Source organism: Hevea brasiliensis, chromosome 12, assembly GCF_030052815.1.
Source record: "Hevea brasiliensis isolate MT/VB/25A 57/8 chromosome 12, ASM3005281v1, whole genome shotgun sequence".
NCBI lineage: Eukaryota > Viridiplantae > Streptophyta > Magnoliopsida > Malpighiales > Euphorbiaceae > Hevea > Hevea brasiliensis.
The window spans coordinates 2,527,081-2,548,544 of record NC_079504.1 but is presented as its reverse complement, the minus strand read 5'-3'; the positions used below and the strand labels follow the sequence as shown (position 1 = coordinate 2,548,544).

The 21,464-nt window shown below is 32.9% G+C and overlaps 1 protein-coding gene across 1 annotated transcript; it reads right to left on the bottom strand.

Annotated features, from left to right (window-relative positions):
• Window positions 1-16,877: 16,877 nt before the first annotated feature.
• Window positions 16,878-18,847, bottom strand: LOC110655218 (dihydroflavonol 4-reductase). Its single transcript, XM_021811436.2, has 6 exons — window positions 18,691-18,847; window positions 18,318-18,487; window positions 17,766-17,960; window positions 17,519-17,678; window positions 17,227-17,419; window positions 16,878-17,130 (listed from the first exon to the last, which is right to left on the bottom strand). Exons 1-6 carry the CDS (start codon window positions 18,806-18,808, stop codon window positions 16,959-16,961), a joined length of 1,008 nt encoding a protein of 335 aa, XP_021667128.2. The 5' UTR covers window positions 18,809-18,847; the 3' UTR covers window positions 16,878-16,958.
• Window positions 18,848-21,464: the final 2,617 nt, after the last annotated feature.

Below are 21,464 nucleotides of genomic sequence, written 5' to 3'. Positions count from 1 at the left end.
ATGTTATTCTATCCATTTCTACTCTAATTCAAACATTTTTACTTAAAGAAAAGGTTGGATCAACTTACTTCAATTGAAGTTTTTCCAAAAGCTCCAATTCTTCTAATTTCTTATTTCTTCTTGTTCTCAATAAGCTTGTCAAGATCCAACAATAAGATTTACATAAGAAATTTGTGGGATTTATGGGGTTGATTCAAGCTTTAAAAGCTTGATTTTTCATGGCTATGGAGGAACAAAGGAGAAAAGAGAGAGAGAAAGAGTGTGGACGGGAAAGTGGGAAGATGACCATTTTTTTTTTTTTTTTATAAACTTGGCTTATGGAAAATCACAAATCAATTTAATAAATAATTTAATTAATTTGTTTATGACATCATGCATGATGTCATCACCTTTGACTTTTCCATCTTCTTTCTTTTTTTTTATTAATTTTTTTTCATTAGTTTTTTAATTTAATTCTCGATTCTGAAATTTTCTTTTCTCCAATTTTATTTGACAGTTAGGTAAGGAGTTAGCTCTCGGGGTCAATTGACCAAATTGCCCCTCGCCGGTTCATCTCGGTTTGCAAATAATCCAATATTTCTTCCGGCTCCCTGACCTAATTATTTGACTGACTTAACAGTTCTTTTTCATGATTTTCTCTTTTCCACTGTGTTCATAAGGGTCCTAAGGACCGCAGCGTCACTTTTTACGGTTCGAAATTTGAGTTTAAAACGACTTCAGATGCGTTCAGGAGGTCACTCATCGCTGTGATTCTCGGCTCGTTTAACCTCTTATATTCTGTTTTTCTTATTTATAGTTAACTAATTAAACATTACTAATTATTTGTGTTTATGGCTTCTCAAGTTGTCTTAAGTGTGGCCCTAATCCCATTAATTGTCCGGACCGATACCGGTCACCGGAACAGTGAAATCTACCAGGCTATGCAAACGGGGGTGTTACAGTAGAAATAGGAGTCTACTTTGGTGGTTGAGTCCTTGTATGGGTGGATCTGTGATCATGGCAGATATCTTGGGATCCTTATCCTTAAAGTCATCCCAGTATTGTGAGTTTGGGCGAGTAACTTCCTGTTCAAGTATCATATGGTTTTCTGGTTCGGATTGCTCACTATCCATTACTCAGTCATCCGTTACTCGTTCCTTAGCATTATTTTAGTGGTTGTGATATCAAGATGATTATACCTTTATATTATTATTTTTTTCCTTTGATAAATTTACAGTGTTCTTGCCATTCTCCCATGTTCTCATATTTCCCTTTAAAAAGGAAAGTGTTTCGCCCAAACTTTTCATTCTTGCTTTGGCTCTTATTAGGCTACTAGGGTAAGCTCTACTATGAAATCTGCTAGAGCCTGTGCTTTGAATGCTGGTCTAGGCCATACTGAATATCGTGTGCCCCTAAGTAAATGGCCCATTCTATTTGTAACACCTCTACATTCATAGTTTTATGCATTTTACTGTTCCAGTGATTGATGTCGATCCAGACAATTAAGAGGATTAGGGCCATGTTTAAGTCATCTAGAAAAGCCTGAATGAAAATTTTATAGTGATTACCAAAAGGTAAATTACAAATAAGAAAAATAGAGCATAAAAGGTTAATGAGCCGGGGGTCACAGCGATGGGTGACCGTTCCGGGAAGTGACTACGCGGTTAGTTGTAATCCTAATTTTGTACGGGACATTATGACACTGTAGTCCTAGGAATTATTGTGAAGATAGTGGAAATAAGAAAATCAAATAAAAGAGTCGAGAACAAGGTCAAATAATTAGATCAGGGTTCAGGAAAAAATACAGTGTTATTGGTAAATCGGATCAGATAGGCAAGAGCCAATTTGGCCAATTCACCCTTAGAGGTGACTCATGGCCTAAATATCCATTAAAATGGAGGAAATTAAATTTATGAAAATTAGATTCCAAGTAAAGAGGTTGGCGAAGGAAAAGAAAATTTAATTTAAAAGTTTATGATATCATCATGCTTACTTAAGCATGATATAATTATAATTGTTAATTTCTAAATTTTTAATTATGGGATAAATCCAATATAAAAAGACAATTAAGAAAAAAAAAATTATTTCTCTTTTTCCCATCTTCAACCGGTCACTCTCTCCTCTCCCATTTCTCTCTCTAATTTCCTCCTTAAAAGCTTAATTCAAGCTTTCTAAACCCTAAAAATTAGCCATAAATTCCCCAATTCTCTTAATTAAACCTTGATTTTGAGTCTTGAAAAGAAGATTTGAGAAAGGAAATGTAACACCTCCATATGTATAGCTATGTATAATTTATTGTTCCGGTGACCGGTGTCGGTCCGGACAATTAAGAGGATTAGAACTAAATGAAAATAAATGGGAAGTGACTGCGAGGTCAGTCCTAACCCTAATTTTGAACGGGAAATTGTGACACCGCGGTCCTAAGGACTATTGCAAACATAGTGGAAAAGAGAAAATCACGGAAAAGAGCTGAGAAGCAGATTGAATAATTATGTTAGAACTCATGAAGAAATATCAAATTATTTGTAAATCGGATCAATCTGGCGAGGGGCAAATTGGTCAATTCACCCCTAGAGGTGACTCTTAACCTAACTGTCCAATAAAATCGAAGAAATGAAAATTTCAGAATGTAGAATTAAATTAAAGAAGAATGAAAAAATAAAGGAAAAAGAAAAAGAAAAGAAAATGGAATTAATGACATCATGTTGTGACCTCACCCATGACATCATAAATAAAAATTATTTAATTATAATTTGACTAAGTCAAAAGTAAGACATAAAAACATGAAATTGAAAAATAATTTTTCATTTCCTTCAACCTCATGGACGGCGCCATCTCCATTCTCTCTCTTTTGTTTTTTTTGTCCTCCATTAAAGCTTGATTTCAAGCTTTTCAAACCCCCAAATTAGCCATAAAATCCCCCAAATTTTTAAATAAACCTTGCTCTTGCAACTTGAGAAGGAGAATTGAAGAAAAAAGTTTGAAGAAAGGAGAAAGGATTTGAAGATTTGAAAAGTGCCAAGTGAGGTTAGTATTTATTCTTCAATTTCTTTTTATCTTATGATTTAAATACTTGAGTGAAGTTAGAATTTGATGAGAAATTGAAATTAAATGACAAGAAAATGGACCATATGGAATTCGGCCAGCCTTGTGAACTTGAGGAAATGGTGTGTTTCATTTTAATTAATTATGAAATTAAGTTCAATTGAGTATGTATGTGTGAATACCACACTTTAATTGCATGAATTGAGTAATTTAGAAAATTAGGGTTCTTGAGTTCTTGAAGTTGGCGGAAAAATTGTAGAAAATGGTCAATTGATGTAAATGACATTAATTGAGGTTTGAAATGGTCATTTTGAGTCATTTGGAATGTGTTTGAATGAGTGAAAATGAAGTGCAATTCGGATTAGTGAAGGGTTCTAATCTAGCAGTTTGACCTAGGTCCCTTTCAGAGACCAAAACTAAAGTTTTGCTAACCCAATTGGCGTGAGGCTAATTGGGAATAAAATTAGACACATAAAGACACAATTTTTATTTAGAAACCATGCCCAGAAAATGACATTTAGATAGTGAACAATTAGGTCAAATTCGGGTAATATGCACTGCCACTGTATAAAAATGACCAAATAAATAGTGTTTGTTCATTTGGCCATAACTTGGGCTAGATAGGTCCAAATGACCTGATTTTTATGGCATTGGAAACGTATGACATAGCACTACAACTCTCATGAAGAATACCAACCCAAATTCTGCCCATAACCAAGTGAAATTCCCACCCAAATTTAGTTGTCCAAAACTGCCAGAACCAATAAAGTGCCCAAAAATTCTGAGTAACACCAATTATGCCAGCCTAAGGAAAATGGCCACATCTTGAGCTGCAAAACTCCAAATGGAGTGATTCAAAAAAGGGAATTAAAGATAAGACAATAAGGAACAAATTTGATGAGGAACAAATTTGATGAGGAACACTTAGCCAAATTTCCATAGTAACTAGACCAATAGAACAGTGAAAAACAGGATACCAAAACTGAAAAATTGAATTTTCTCTCAGGAGACTTAGAAATTGAAATGGTAACCAAGACCAACAAATTAGGCACTCAAAATGTGGTATGTGGGTGTAATGAGAATTGGTATACCTATTTAGCATGGAAAAGTCAACTTTTTAACCAAATGGTCAACTGAATAGTAACCACCATAATCAAGAACACAAAGAACTCGATTTATGGGATTATATAAGTAAAGTTTAAATGCAAATATCAATTGCTAAAATTTTGGTTAAATATAATTTGGATAAATATTGAAACATCTTAATTGTGTGCTTCAGTGGAAAAAGGGCATTCCAAGGAAGGGAATCGACAGGAGTGAAATAAGGAAAGACTAATTACGAGATTTGTGCACAGTAAACTTATTTAAGTATTCCTTATTGAAATTTTGATTTAGTATGTAATATGAATAGTTTTTAATTGTTTTGGCTTTGGAAATTTTATTTGGAAATTATTGTGTTGCCTACTTTGTAAATTGAAATTTTGAGATAAAATGTGATTTGTAGTTTATATGAAATATTTAAATGTTGTGATTTGAAATTGTTTTCAATTCACACTTGGCATGACAACCCCTTACTATGTTCCTCCTCCACTTGTAGGGTTGAGTTTGATATTTGATTATATTCCTCCCTCTCTGGCTTGCTAGTCTGAGGTAAGTTTGGATGAGTACTCATTAACTAGCTAGCCACCTCCCTCATTGATTTCGATTAGTGGAATGAGTTTTCCTTGTCATGGTGTACAACACGACATGTTTGAAAATTTTATGTCATGACCTAAGTTGTGTTATTGATTGACAACACTATGTTTATTAAATTATTTGATCAAATTTGTGTTATATTGAGCTTTTAAAATTGTGAAATATTTAAATGGTAATTTGTTATAAATGTGATTTGAAAATTGTGAAATGTGATTGTATAATGTTTAAATTATGATTTGGCAATGAATGGTTTATGTTCAGCTTTTTAAATTTTATTGTGCACCATTGAGTAAAATTTACTGTAACACCCCGTTTGCATAGCTTGGTAGATTTCACTGTTCCAGTGACCGGTGTCGGTCCGGATAATTAAGGGGATTAGAACCACACTTAAGACAATTAGAGAAGCCATAAACATAAATAATTAGTAATGTTCAATTAGTTAAGTATAAACAAGAAAAACAGAACATAAGAAGTTAAATGAGCCGAGAGTCACAGCGATGGGTGACCTTCTCGGGAATGACTGCGAAGTCATTTTAAACTCAAATTTCGAACCATAAAAAGTGACGCTGCGGTCCTTAGGACTATTATAAACACAGTGGAAAAGAGAAAATCACGAAAAAGGACTGTTAAGTCAATCAAATAATTAGGTCAGGGAGCCGAAAGAAATATTGAATTATTTACAAACCGGGATGAACCGGCGAGGGGCAATTTGGTCAATTGACTCCGAGAGCTGACTCCTTACCTAACTGTTAAATAAAATAGGAGAAAATAAAATTTCGGAGTTGGGAATTAAATTAAAGAACTAATAGATAAATAAATTAAAAAAAAAAGGAAAAAGAAAAAGTGTAGGGAGATGACATCATGCATGATGTCATAAAAGTAATAATTAATAAATTAATTAAATTGATTTTTTTTGGGTCTTCCATAAGCTAAAATACATAAAATAAGTAAAAAGAAAAAAATATTATTTTGGTCATCTTTTTCCCATTGTTGTCGCCTCACCCTTTCCCTCTCATCTCCATGAATGGCCCTCCATTAAAGCTTGCACTCAAGCTTTAATTTCTTCACTTAATCTTAATAACTCCTATAAAAACCTTACAAGAGCTTGTTATCTCAACTTAAGAACAAGAAAGAAAGAAGAAAAGAAGAGAAAAATTGAAGATTGGATATTAAAGTTGAGGTAAGCACATCAATTTGAAAGTTTGTGATTATTTGTTGTGTTTTCAGTTTGAATTAGCTTGAAATATGCTTAAAATAAAAAAAAATAGTGAGGGACCATTACTGAAATTTCAGCCAGCAGGTGATGGGAGTATGATTTGCATGGTTTGATGGATTTAAATGAGTTTAGAAACTTTATTTAGTTGAATGGTTAGGATTAAAAGCATTAAATGTGGTTAAATACAACAATTTAGTAAGTTAGGGTTTTGGGACTTAGGATTTATGAACCAAAAATGTAAGAAATGAGTAAATGGTGTCTTGGACCTATTGTGAAGTGAAAAATGGTCATTTGTGACCAAATGAGTTATGTTGGAATGGTTGGAGTGAAAGCTAAATTCAGAGGGAGTGTGGTCATGCTGCTGGCAGCATGACCAAGTCAGCTTTGAAGGACAAAAAATGAAATTTTATAAGTCCAATTGATATGGCACCAATGGGGGATGAAAATAGACATAAAATGACACAATTTTCATTTAGGAACCATGCCCAAAAAGTGATCAAAACCTAGTGAACAAATTGACCAAAGTTGGATAAGTGCAGGCTGCCCTGTACAAACTGACCAAATGAACAGTATTTGTTCATTTGGTCATAACTCGAGCTAGGCAAATCCAAATGACCTGAAATTTAACCAGTGGCTAGATGAGATATATACCTAAAACTTTCATGAAGAACACAAACCCAAATTCTGCTAGCAACCAAGTCATTTGGCCACCCCAATTTGGTGACCCAAAACTGCCAGCACCAAAGTTGCCCAGAAAATCTAGGTTGTGTCCAATCCGGTAGCCATGGTTCAAATGGCCATAACTTGAGCTACAAAACTCCAATTGGAGTGATTCAAAAAGGAGAATAAACTTAAGACAATAGGGAACATTTTCTATGAAGGAAGTTTTGCCAAATTCCAACAGTAAAATTACCAATGGAACAGTGCAACTAGGAGCACCAAAACTGAAAATTTAACAATTTTGCCAAAAGGACTTAAGCTTTGAGAAAATGACCAAAACTAACAAATTTAATGACCAAAATGTGGTATGTGGGTGAAGTTGGAATTCCCATACCTATTAAGCCTTAGAAAGTCAACAAATTGACTTGAATAGTGTAGTGAATATTAACCCGAAGCACAAAATTTCAAGAACGTCGAGTTTAGCACGTTAGAGCTAGGTAAAAATGAAGCTAAATTTATTTTGGATTTATGTTAAGTTCTAGTACTGAAACATTGTAAAATTGTGTGTTTCAGTTGAAAAGAATATCGGGAAGAAACCCGAGGAACCGAGTCGAGGCTAAGGGGCGACTCGCTTGAGGTTTGTGCACAACATCACTATGCTTTAAAAATTCATTGATTAAGTGAATGAAATATGCATTTTACTTTTGCTTTGAATTGTTGAAAGTATTGTGACCTTATTTATGATGTTTTGATTTAAATTGTGAAAGTTATTGCGTATATTTGAAATGATAATGTTTAGCAAATTGTTAAGATAAGTTTTGAAACCACAGTGTCATGACCATATATTTGAACACCTCACTAGCATGACTAGTGGGGGTAATTAGTTTCGAATTTTGATTCATTCTCTAGAGAAGTGTTGAGGTGTGCCAGTAGAAAAGGATGTGAATGGATATCCATATATTTGAGCTAGCTAGCCTTGTGATGTGATTTCTCTTTAGCCTCTGGCTATTGAGATTCTATTTGTTTCGAATGGCATGATCTAACTGTGAGTTTTATGAAATGTGATTTGATACTTCAAAATGAAATTGGTTGGGATTAAAATCTCATAATGCATGATTTGTACTTAATTCACATGCTCAGCCAAATTTTTAAATAAATGTGATTTAAGTTTTGCATAAAGATTATTTTAGTATGTTGTGCACCACTGAGTCCTAGTACTCAGCAATAGCTTCTATTCTTTATTGCGAATCTGAGAGACTAGAGGAGCAAGCAGTATGTTGTGGTGTGAGGAGCTATCAGCTTAAAGTCTTCGGGTATAATTTATACCCTAATTGTAAATATTTCTTTTGATGTATATATTGCACATAAATGTATGAACATGTAAAAATGGGTCTTGAGCAGTTTGTATAAAATTTGTATAAAGTTATAATATATATTATAGTTTGAAATTCTCTTAATGTAAATTTTATAATGATGTATATAAATTATTTTGTTTCTAATGAAATATGAATGAAACTATTTTATTTAATTTGAATGAAATGGATTGCTAGTATTTTGAGGATTATTGAATTTTGAACTTGAGAAATTGATTGAGTTTGATTGTGAAATTGAAGTAGTTGTTGTGAAAAAATTTTAGAAGTGCTTTTTACAGGTATTTGAAGAACTGGTTTCTTAAAATATAGATAGAACTCTGTCAAAATTTTTATAAAATTTGCGAAAAAATAAAATGGACTAAAAATATTAACTAGATTTACTTTTAATCATATGTTTTAAATACTTATTAGAAAATGCTCACCACTTAACAAAAGTAAGAAAATTGTTTTAAAATCCCTTGTAGGGTACTTAATGAGTTATCGGTAGGTGAAGTGCGATAGTTCATTAGGTATTCTACGGGATCATGTTATGCCTTACAGAGGGGTAAGGTGTGACATTTACTCAGCGACAGCTTTATTTTGCTTTCGTAGATAGGAAAAAGGGTATAGCAGCAGAGTGAGCTGCTACAGTAAAAGAGGAGCACAGTTTATAGATTTTTGTATGGGTATTTATTGATACCCTTGTAGTTTATTTTGATGTAAATAGTTTAGTGTCATATGTGTTAATGTAAAATTGAGCAATTATACAGTAAATTATAATAATATTATGTTTTGGATTTTTATGTTTGTAAATTAAACTTGTGAATGTAAATTACATATTTAAAATGCAATGTGCATGAATTTATGAAATGTTTTGAGATGACAATTTTTGACTTGGAATTGTAGATTTTGAATTGAATTGTTGCTATTGATGTTGGTTTGAGATAATTGGAGGTTGGGGTGTGATTGAAAAAACCTTTGGAAGTGCTTTTCTACAGGTCTAAATTTTTTGTTTTTCTCAATTACAGCCGGCACACAAAAATAAAAATAGTCAAAAATTTTACTTAACTTTTAAACCAATTAAACATTTTTAATACATGCTAGAAATGCTCACAACCTTCAAAAAGTAAGAAAATTATTTTAAAATCTCTTGTAGTGTATTTAATGGGTTATCGGTAGGTGAAGTTCAGTAATTTATTAGGTATACTACAGAATCATGTTATGCCTTACAGACGATTAATATGTGACAGGAAAATTGAAGGAAATTGGAGATAGAAAAGCTTCACCCAAGGTTAGTTCAATTTTAGTTTCTTTCTTCATTAATATTTGAAGTTTGGTTGAGAGATGCATGAATTAAGTTAAAAATTAAAGAAATTAGGTGTGAACTTTCAAGAAGGGAATTTCGGCCAATATGAGATTTACTAGGTTTAATGGATTTTGATGAAATTAAAAGTGTATTTAAGTTTAATTTAGTGTGTAGATGTATTGTATATATTTAATTTCATCAATTGAATCATTTGAGAATTTAGGATTCTTGACCTTAGGGAAATTGGAAAAAAATTTGGCGATTTTTGAAATTGAAGAAAATTGACCTAATTGAGGCTCAATTTGGTCAATTGGAGTGAATTAGAGTGTGTTTGAATGGTGAGAATTGAAAGTGAATGCTGGTTGGTAAGGGTCCAATTCTGGACAGCCTGACCATGGTCCACTTAAAGGACCAAAATTAAAATTTTGCTACTCCAATTACTTTGAAGCTAATTGGAGATGAAATTTAAGACATAATGCCACAACTTTGATGAAGAAACCCTGCCCAGAAAACCAACCTAAGATGACCTAAAAATTGACCAAATCTGGGTAACCAATTTTGGACCTAGAAAAATTGACCAAATGAACAATGTGGCCATAACTTGATGTAGAAAGGTTCAAATGACCTGATTTTTGAACCATTAGAAAGCTATGACATAGTACTATAACTTTTATGAGGAACACAAACCCAAATTCTACCCATAACCAAGTCGAATTGTCAACCAAAATTGGTTGCTCAAAACTGCTAGAACCAATAATTGCCCAGAATTTTTGGGTTGTAAACAATCCGGCCAGACCTAGAAAAATAGGCATAACTTGAGCTACAAAACTCTAAATGGAGTGATTCAAAAAGAAAATTAAATCTAAGACATTAAGGAACAACTTTGATGAAGGAAAGTTGGCCAAATTCTCACTGTAGAAAGACCAATGAAACAGTACAAGAAAGTGACCCAAAATTAAATTTTTGAAGTTTCACTTAGGGGAAATTAGAAATTCAATTGACAATCAATGCCAACAAATTTAACACTCAAAATGTGGTATGTGAGTGCATGTAGGACTAACAAACCTATTTAGTATGACAAAGTCAATATTTTGACAAAATAGTCAAATGAATAGTAACCCCAAAATGCCAAATACAAAGAATTATATTTTAAGCAAATTTAAAGGTACAATTGAGTATGTATGAAATTAATTGTTGGATTAATTATGAGACACAATACTAAAACACTGTAAATTGTGTGTTTCAGTCGAAAAAGAGACTAAGAAGGAAGATAGGAGAAGCATGAGTCAAGGCCTAAAGGCGACTCATACGAGATTTGTGTACAATACCTTTTCAATTTGCATTTGCTATGAGAAAATTTATTTGAATATATTTTGACATAATTTATGCTAAAATAATGACTTGAGAAATGCTGTATTGCCCACTTTGTGAATTGAAATTTGAAATGGGAATTTACTTAATGTTTGAATGAAATGTTTGAATAACTTGATTTTAAATTGATTTTGAATTCACACTTAGCATGATAGTATCATTGTATTCCTCCTCCGTTTACGAAGTTGAGATCGACTATATTCCTCCTTCTCTGGCTTAACAGTTGAGGTTGAGATCGAATGAGTACTCACATAGCTAGCTAGTTACCTCCCTCATTGATTTTGATTAGTGGGGTCGAGATTGCTTTATCGTGGTGTACAACACGACATTAATCGGAAATTTTATATCATGACCTAAGTTGTGTATGGATTGGCAACACTATGATTTACAAATTATTTTGACAAAATGGCATTACAAAAGCTGACTTGAACTTTATGAATTATCTTGTGCGATGGTTTAAATTTGTGTTTATGGATGTATGTTTTGATATTCAATATCTTTAAATTTTTATTGTGCACCATTGAGTAATAATTACTCAGTGATAACTTTTATTTACTATTGCAGATAAGGGAAAAGATAAGGCAGCAGAGTAAACTGCTAAGTTGTCAGGGGAGCTACTTTAAGGATTTTTGTGCAGGTATTGCTCCTTGTACATTAGTTAATGTAAATATTATTTTGTTCATATGTATCTATGCAGTTAATTGAGTAGTTGTACCTTAAAGTCTATAATAATATTATTTTTTATTTTCTTTTTATAAATAAAGATTTGTTTATGTAAATTAAGTTAAATGAAATAATGATAAGTTTTACTATACTGTCTTGTGATTGTGTTGAATTATGTTGAAATGAGACTATATTGGAGTTTGGGGTTGAAATAAATTTATTGAGAGTATTTTTACAGGTGTTAGAAGAACTGTTTTTCCCAATTATAGACGACACTCTGCCGAAATTTTATAAAATTTGCGAAAAACAAAATTTATCAAATTTCTCACTTATTATTTAAACTACAATTAAAGGCTTTTAAGTGATGCTTTAATATTATTTTACCAATTAAAATGAATTGAAATGGTTTAAAAATTCTTATAGTGTATTTAATGAATTATCGATAGACAAAGTTCGGTGATTCATTGAGTATACTATGGGATCATGTTATGCCTTACGGAGGAGTAAGATATGACATTATTACCCACCTTGTGGCTTCTAGTCGGTACAAGATTTTTCTAAGTGGGTAGTTACTTCAAACTTCTATGGTATGTGCCTCAAAGTAAAGCTTGAGTTTCTTTGTAGCTGTAACCACGGCAAAAGCCAATTTTTTCAGAGTCGGTAATTGCATTCTCCCCTTTTTAGTATTTAGCTTGTGTAGTAGATGGGATATTACTTACCCTGTTCTTCCCTAACTAATATCAAGCAAACAATTTCATTTGTAACAAATAAGCACAAGTATAGGGTTTCACCTGGCTTTGGTGTGTCTAGCAAGGGAGGCCGAGTGAGAAATGTTTTTAATTCATCGAATGCTGCTTGTCAATATTCTCTCCACTTGAATTATTTTTTAACTTTGAGGGCTCTGTAGAAGGGAAGGTACTCTTTAGCCAAGCATGATATGAATCGACCAAGTGTAGTTATTCATTCGTTTAGCCTTTGTAATTCTTTTATTGTCTTTAGTAGTTGCATTTCCATAATTGCCTTGATCTTTTTTAGATTTGCCTCAATTCTCCTTTCTGACACTAGGTATTCAAGAAATTTCCCTGCTTTTATCCCAAAAATGCATTTTTCTGAGTTCAACTTTATGCCAACTTTGTTAAGGACATCAAAGGCTTTTGCAATGTTAGCTGTATGATCTTCTAACTTTTTACTTTTGGTTACCATGTAATTAATGTATACTTCAACTGTTTTCCTAATTAGGTCTTTAAACATCCTATTGACTAACCTTTGATAGGTCACTCCTAAGTTTTTGAGTTCGAAAGGCATTACTTTGTAATAGAACACACACTTGTTTTTTATGAAAGCTATTTTCTCTGAGTCACTTGGCTATATGAATATTTGGTTGTAACCAGAAATGGCATCTACTAAGGTGCAGACTGTATGGCCTACTATTGCATCCACCAAGTGATCTATTGTTGGGAGGAGATAAGGGTTAGTGATCTTTTGGACAGGCTTTTATTTAGATCAGTGAAGCTGACACACATCCTCTATTTTCCATTTGCCTTTTTCACCAGGACGACATTTGCTACCTAGGTCAGGTATTGAACTTCTCTGATTAGCCTTGCCTTTTTTAACTTAGCAACTTCGTTAGCTATCATTTTTTATCTATGGCGGGCAAAACATCTTTTCTTTTGCTAAACGGGCTTGATTGTTGGGTCCACATTGAGTTTATGTGTCATGACCTTTGGGTCTACTCCCTTCACATCCTCTAGCTTCCAGGTAAAAGTTGACATCTTAGATTTTAGTACTTGGATTACTGCATCCCTACTTAGTCCTGTGAGAGTTGACCCGAGCTTTAACTTTTTACCATTTTCTAACTTGACCTCATTGACATCATCAGCTGGTTTGGCATGTATCTTGTCTTATGGTTTTTCCAACAACTCAATTGGGAATGAAATTGGGATATGGTTTTGGTGGACCGCCTTCACACTCCTGAGCGAATTTTTGACTTCCCTGAGCAATCGTTATTCCCTCAACTGCTGAAAGCTTTAGACACAACATCTCCATATTAATAACTATGCCGTGGTTACTCAAGATTGGCCTTTCTAAAATTGCATTATAGGAGAAAGAAATATCAACCATAGCAAACTCAACATACATCTCCCTTTTAAATTGTTCATCTCCAATAACCATAGTTATGTTTGTAGTACCCAGAATAGGAATGGATTTTTATCACCTAGACCTATTAAAGGGTAAGGGGCTCTTGATAAGTCTTTTCTTTGGAGGCTAAATTTTTCATACAAGCCTAGAGTGATAAGATTTGTCAAGCTTTTAGTGTCAACTAACACACATTTTACCACATATTTGTTCATTTAAATAGTGATAACTAGAGGATCAGAGTGTGGGCAAGTTACTTTGTCATCCTCTTTGTCGAAGGTTATGGGTGCCTGACATAGTTCCTCCATTATAAGTACTATGTTCGAGCCATTTACTGACTTTCTTATATTTTCTTATTTAGTAGGATTGGGCCCTCCTGCTATCACCTTTATGGTGTTAATGGGCTCTTCGTCATTGCCCTGTCTCGATCTGTGCTTGGACATTTCCCTCTGTTCTCTATCATGATCAGAACGATGATGGCGAGTGAAACGCCTTAGTGCACTATCCCTAACCAACCCTTTAATCTCATCTTTCAACTATTTGCAATCATCAGTGTTATGGCCAAAGTTATCATGAAATCCGCAGAATTTGTTTTGATCTCTTCCGTCTATGGTTCTAGGATTTAGCCTTTTGGGGTATTTGATTGACTCCCTATTCTTCTAGATCCACATTAGTACTCTAGACTGAGACTCACTCAGGGATGTAATTTCTATATCTGTACTACCCTCTTTCTCTTTCATTGAAAGAGTTGCTTTATCGCTTAGGCATATTGTCTGGACTGCTCTTCTTCTCCTTAGTCCTGACTTCTTTATCCAGTTTTAACAACTGCTTTTCATCATCCAGCGGGATATACTTTTGGGTGAGCTCCATCAGTTAATAATAATTGCGAGCTGGGTTTTTTATGAGGGAGTCTACAAATTTGGCCATTGGTGGACCCCTTCTTAATAGCTTCACAGGAAGTTCCATGATTCAGTTGCTTGATTTGGATGGCCTCTGTGTTGAAACGGTCAATAAAACTCCTTAATGATTCGCTTGAGTTCCATCTAACCTTCTGCAAATTAGACGACAATTTTTTAGGTGGGATTTATGTGATGAATCTTTATTTGAATTCGAAAGCTAAGTGCTAGAAACTTGGAATTGAGTTGAGGTGCAGATGTTGAAACCACTTCTGAGCAAGTTCTGTGTCACGACCCAAAATTTTGAACCGTGACCGGCGCATAATTTAAGTATTCTTAAATCATGCAAGCCTTATCAGAGTATCTTGAATGAATATATTGTCCCTTACTAATCCCAAAAATAGACAAAATCCAAATAAACAAAATGCTGAATAAACATCATAAATATCCCATAGGTAAACTGCGGAGTCTCTACAGATTTCAAATAAAAACTTAAACTGTTCAATAAACTAAACTAATTATTAGCCCGAGAAAACATGAATTCGGGCATACCATGAGAACAAATCAAAGTTGTCCCTCTCCAGAAAATGGACTGAATATTTGGATCAATCAGAATTCTACCGATCCAAACAGATAATGCATGAGAAAACGTTGTTTGAGCTAGATGCTCAGTGAATGATAATTATAGCACACAATGGAATAGGAACAGGCAGACGCTTGATTAATTTCACAACAAATTTTCTATTCAATAAAATCATGCTCATGCTGTCAAAATCATTAATAAAATAACTTCATAAAACACATATATAAAAGAAATTCATTCAATAAAAATTTTATGGTACAGTGCACCAGGGTGATGATACCCCACATCACCAAAGGCCAGATGGTAAGCGCGCTTTTGGGAATGAAACCTCCCAAGGGACAAATCCGTGAGGCCCATGGGCCAAAGCGGACAATACTAACTGGAGAAGGATCGGGCTGTTACATTCTGTTAGTATTGATGGGAATACCCTACACAGGATGAAGTCAATGACGTTCTGTAGTTGCATGGTGGTTCTAAAATTTGTTAGGTGGCTTCTTAGGTCAAATCTGTCATCATATTTATCTAAAGTGGGCAACTTAAACTTTGAGGGAAAATATTCTGGCAAAATTTTATCTATTAAAGGAGAATAATCGCCCACACCAAAATCTTTATTTGGGTCATAATTGTTTTGAAATTTGAGAAAGGTTTAACTCTGCCCTAGTCGATACCTCCCTTTGTAGAGTTAGCTTCAAAATCACTAATCTTTTTTTTTTTTTACCTTTCAGTTATTTAGGGTTTTTGGGGATCTAGAATGGCCTATTCTCAGGGGCCCTTAAATTTTCTAGCTTGATATTTTGATTTTTTATACTGATGTTTTCTGCTTCTAGTTCTTTGATATGCTGTGTCAACTGTTTAAAGGTCATAGAGAGTTGGAGTAGGGTATTTTCTATAATAGTGGCATCTTTGGTGGCACCATTGCTAGTAGGACAGTCAATAAGGAGCAGTTGTGGTTCCATAAGTGATGAGAGGTTTGAGGTCATGATGGTATTGGTGAAAAAGAAAAATAGCAATCACAGAATTTGTTTTTACGATAAAAAATTATCAAGGTAATCTTTTCCACATACGACATGAATGATACTATTCTCCTCTTTTGTGGGTTATGAATATTGGGTTCAAAAATAGGATTTGCAAGAAAGAAGAGCACCGAGTGGGTTAGTTGACCACCATTCTAATGCTTAAGTCAATAATGAAAAACTGAACTATGAAATGGATAGGTAAAATTGTTTAGCATGCATACCTGATAGCCTCTATATAGGCTTCAATGTAGATTCTCGCTAGAATTAAGAGTTCTGTGATTGAGTAAGACGTGGAGTCTACTTTAGTGGTTAAGTCCTTATACGAGTGGAACTGTGACCATGGCAAATATCTCAGGATTCTTATCCTTAGAGTGATCCGAGTATCATGAGTTTGGACGAATAATTTCTTATTCGAGTGTTCGGATATCATATGGTTATCCGGTTTGAATTACTCACTATCAATTACTCGATTATCTGTTACTCATTACTTAACATTATTTTAATGATTATGATATCACTTATATTTTTATATCATTTTATTTTTATAAATTTATATTATCTCTGACCATTCTCCCATGTTCTTATGTTTCCCTTTGAAAAGGAAAGTGTTTCGTCCTTTGTTTTTTTTTTCACTCCATTCAATTAAAGAATATCCATTAGAATCTTTTATTTATTTATTTATTTATTTTGTCAAAGCTTTTTGTTTGATTAATTAGATGAAATGATATCCTATCCTGCGCACTAACAAACGGGTGTGTCCAAGTAATGGGACCCACGACCCCCGGTGGAGCCCATCCCTTTGTTTTTTTGTTTTTGTTTTTTTTCTTTTTTCAAAGGAAATCAAAGGGCCCATCCCATTGTTAGATATGTAAAAATCCTCTTTATCAGCTTTTAATGATTTTGATTTTTGAATAGACGCACACAGCGAACTTCATTTCTACCCGGCGAAGACAAATAAATAATAAGTGATAATGGAGTCTTCCCAGAGAAACTCATTATTTTCAAATATAAACAGAAACAGACGGAGCAGAAATTGTCTTCTAACAAGAAACAGAAGGCTCATAAGAAACAGGAATTAATCCCTTTGCTCTGCATGTTTCTATAGCTCCAGTAAACATATCCTCCAAGCTGTATTTGAATTCAAATCCCAAGTCCGTCAGCTTTTTCGATGAGAAAACTATTTTCTGCAAGTTCTCGTCAATGCCCTTGAACCTGATAATCATTAACAGTCATTTAAAAAAAAATATCTCATTAATTACAATAATTACGACGTTTTATTTTGTATCGAGTGAAATTAATAAATCTTACTTTGAAGGAACATTATATTCTGGGTATTTTTCGCTGAGCAATTTCGCAAGTTCATAAATGGTGGCTTCATCTGAGGAGCATATGTACCGTCCTTGTGCTTTAGGATTCTCGAACAAATATATATGAGCCAAGCAGAGATCATCTAAGTGAATGAATTGGCCTTGCTTTATAATGTGGTAATGCGATTCTGTACCTGTTCATCAATTCAAGAACATGCATGCTCTATGATATATTTGGCTAATTAACACTGGTTTAATTTGAAGCATATATAGATCATTCATAATTAATTTACCAGTGATTGGAGAAAGTGCTGTTATGAGGCTGGGTGGCATTGATGCCATCAGAAATGGACCAACCACAAGTGGTGGTATGATACTAATAAAATCAATTTTATTTTCTTTAGCAAATTTCCATGCTTCTTTCTCTGCTAGAGTCTTGGATACGAAGTACATCTGCTTGCAGGAGAAAAGGCTAAGCGAAAAATATTTTTAAAAAAATATATTAATAAAAGAATATTAAAAGTTATGAAATTTACTGACCCATCCAGTCATCTTTTTGGCCAGGATAAAGTCCAAATCACTCCAGCAAGTTTCATCATACATTGCTTTTGGTGTTTCTTGAACATCAACAGTTCCAGCAGATGAGGTAAAAACTACCCTTCTAACAGTTTCTGCCTTCACACATGATTTCAGGATGTCTAATACACCATTTATTGTTGGCCTTATCACTTCATTCTGCAATTAAATATGCTTATTAATAGTATATATCAAATCATAATTTGGCTTCATTCTCACAAATATATATATATATATATATATATATATATATATGGATTTGGCAATACATGATTTGCTTTATGTGGGAAACAAAAGTGCATGTCCTAATCATGGCATTGCATTTAAAAAAAAAAGAAAATTAAAAAGGTGATGCTTACAGCCTGAAATAATTCAAGGTGGGATAGGTTACGCGATTATGAGAGGTTGCCCAATTAAAAGATATTAAAAATCAATTTAAAATTAAAATTTAATATATTTTAGTAATAAAAGAATAAATAATTTTTAATCACAAGGTATAATGTAAGAAGAACATGCCTCAGGGTCGGTGGACTCAAAATCCATTGGGGTGGCAACGTGGAAAACACCGGTGCAGCCTTGGATTGCTTCGTCAAAGCTACCCTCCACGGAGAGATCAGCTTTCCATAGAGTGAGGTGGGTCTTAGCTTTGGGTAGTTCCACCAAATGTTGCACCTTCTTTGCATTACCTGTCCCCAAAATTTAAATTTCCAAGCTATAGTATATGTTTATTTAAGAAAAATTAGGCTCTCTGTGAAAATATTTTTTGAATAATATTTTTTTAAAAAAAATTAATTTATTTTCATAGAAAATATTTTCTTAAAAAAACATGAAACAAATGAAACCTGCAACAATAAAAGAAAAGGTGTGGGTATAGTTGATAGGGTCGAACCAGGGTCACGCACAGTGGCTCGAACTGTGTAACCACGCTCGAGTAGTCTCATAACGAGCCACGAGCCGATGAACCCGGAGGCACCGGTCACGCAAACAGTTTTGCTTTCAGATCCCATGAGACAGAGTGAAATGTATGAGTGCTTGCTAATTCCTTTATTATCTTGTTTATATAGACATTGATTTCTGATTGTTATGTTTCAGCGAACTTGTTTCTCCCACACATGCTCAGCAGTTGGCCTGGCCGTCAACTCACGTGCGTGCGTGGTAGTTGTAGCTGCTCACTGCCCTTTATTCCCATCTCTGCTACAGCCTCAAGTCAAGGACATATACTACAAAAGGGAAAGTGGGGATACCCAACAGAATTAGTGCGGCTATTAAAGATGAAAACTTATCTCTTTCTCGTCAAACAAGGTTTAGCAATTTCGGAATGTAAAGATTATTTATTTTAAATGTATTATATCAATGAGGGAGAGTGTATCCTTAGAATTATATGAATAAAGACAATGAGTACATAAAATTACTGTACAAATCCAATGAACAAATTACATCTCAGTGCTCACTTGCTACTTGTTAAATTTGGAGCATTCACTTATGCGTATGAAACTATGTGTTCAAAGGCAATAATCTGGGCATTTGTTTGTAACCTATGGGATATTTTCGATTCTTCATTGTAATTTTTGTCTTCTAACCTTTTTATTTTTAAATTCAAACTCATTCAAAACTCAATTATATACTATTTAAATTTATCCTATTAAAATTTGATGAATACACGTAAAAATCCAACATAATGTAATCGGCTTTATCATTTTTTATCCCTTGACTTGTTGTATTTAATGAAATCACAATTTTATTTATTTTTTTTAAAAAAATGCTCATGATAGGAAACAATTCATGTTAATTTTTAAAATAAAGTATTTCATAGTGTTTAAATTTTCATAATTTTTTTATTATAAAAAATAAATAAAATATCCTTTAAAATATCAAAAGTTTTAAAAAAGAAACCTTAATTCATTGATTTGGTATATCTAATGCCTTGTAGGTCGGTCCAATGAACTTTTCTAGCCTGTGTAAACTTGTTACTAACCCCAGGTATGTTTAGTATTATTGATATAATTGTTATTGAAAATAACTTAAAATTAAATATAACAAAATTCTTTTTTTAATTTTTTTATTTTACATTAGTACGTTTGGGATTGTATTTGAGAATATATATACATATATAATTTGAACTTTCCATGAAAGAGTTCATGCCGATTTAACTACAGTTTAACCATTATTAATTCTTAGTCCCTTGCCCCATGTTATCCAGCTGATCAGTAGTCAGCGCTATTTTCTCTGCTCTATTGTGCACCCAAATTTTTCTGGCATTATCTACTATCAAATTTAAGCTGTGATTGATGATTATATTACGATGATTGATGTTAGAATGAGATGTTCTAACTACAGTATAAGTCATGCTAAATGACATAATTCAGATGTCAAATCACCCATGAAGTTCATCAAATAAACCATTGTATGTCTCCAGCAAGCTATGTAAGCCAACATGTTGCCTCTTTGTAAAATCCATCACCGACCTTTTTCATTTCTTTCATGACAAATGAATCCATCAAACTAAATCGGAGAAGAAGAAGAAGAAGAAGAACTCAACCTAGAAGGCCCAGCCCATCTGACACAAGATGCCTAAGACCTAATCCAAAGGTCATAAATGAAATTCTCTTGTTAAAATAATGGCACGTGGGCATTAGCTTCTTTCCGTTTATGGGCAGCATTCCCTCCCTGCTTTCGCCGCATACATATCCAATTCAAATTCATAATTTAATCATCATATTTTTAAAGACACACGTTCAGCACACGAAAGTTGGCCCAATTAATAATATTTAACTAACACCTTCATCATCATATGGAAAGTTTAAGTTTTATTAAATTTTTTTTTAATGAGTGATATATAAATTATATTGTAAATTTTTAGTGAGATTAATAATATACATAAGCTTATTCAAAGTCCCATCACTTAATTTTTCTTTTTTCCAAAAGAAGAAAGATACAAATTTAGTCGATCACATTCAATTTTATTATTATTATTTGATTTATTTATTATTTTATTAATTTAATTATTAATTACAAAATTAAAGTGAACGATAAGAGAAAAAATATTAATAATAATAAAAAATTAATGACAAAAAAATTAATAGTAGTAAAAATTGAAAGATAATATTTCATCAATGAAAGCACTCCATTTGCCTTCAAATTAAATTCTTAAAAAATTTTAATAAATAATATAATTATTAATTTAATAAAATTTTCTAATCTTTTATGTGGAAACCAACCTGTAATGCAAACAAGGGAAACGCCGACTTGACCAGACAACTGTAAAGACGTTCACAAAAGCATTTCCCGTACATTCACGACAAAACAAGGGGAAAAAAATAGACGAAAGTGCGAAAGTATAATAAAATCAAAATTTAAAGATTAATTAATTTATCTTTTAAAATGTAAAAATTAAATTATTAATTTTATTACAATATAAAGGCTCAATATTTATTTATTTATTTTTATTTTATAAGATACGTTGAATTTATATTGAATAATGGCGAGAAATTTGTTACATAAATATATTCTCCTACCTAAAATTATTATTTTAATGTATAATTTTTCACTAATCTTACAATAAATCAGACTAATTAGTGGTATAAATGTAAGGTAAAATGTTTAATTTAGCTTATATATTTATTGGAAAAGTTTAATTTAATTTATTTTTAATTTTTTATTTAA

Coding starts and splice junctions, on each gene's coding strand:
- LOC110655218 (XM_021811436.2), bottom strand. CDS start 18,808: ATGGGATCTGAAAGCAAAACTGTTTGCGTGACCGGTGCCTCCGGGTTC. Junction 18,488..18,690: donor AGCCACTGTGCGTGACCCTG/GTTCGACCCTAT, acceptor TTTTGGGGACAG/GTAATGCAAAGAAGGTGCAA. Junction 17,679..17,765: donor CCAAAAAGATGACTGGATGG/GTCAGTAAATTT, acceptor TCCTGCAAGCAG/ATGTACTTCGTATCCAAGAC.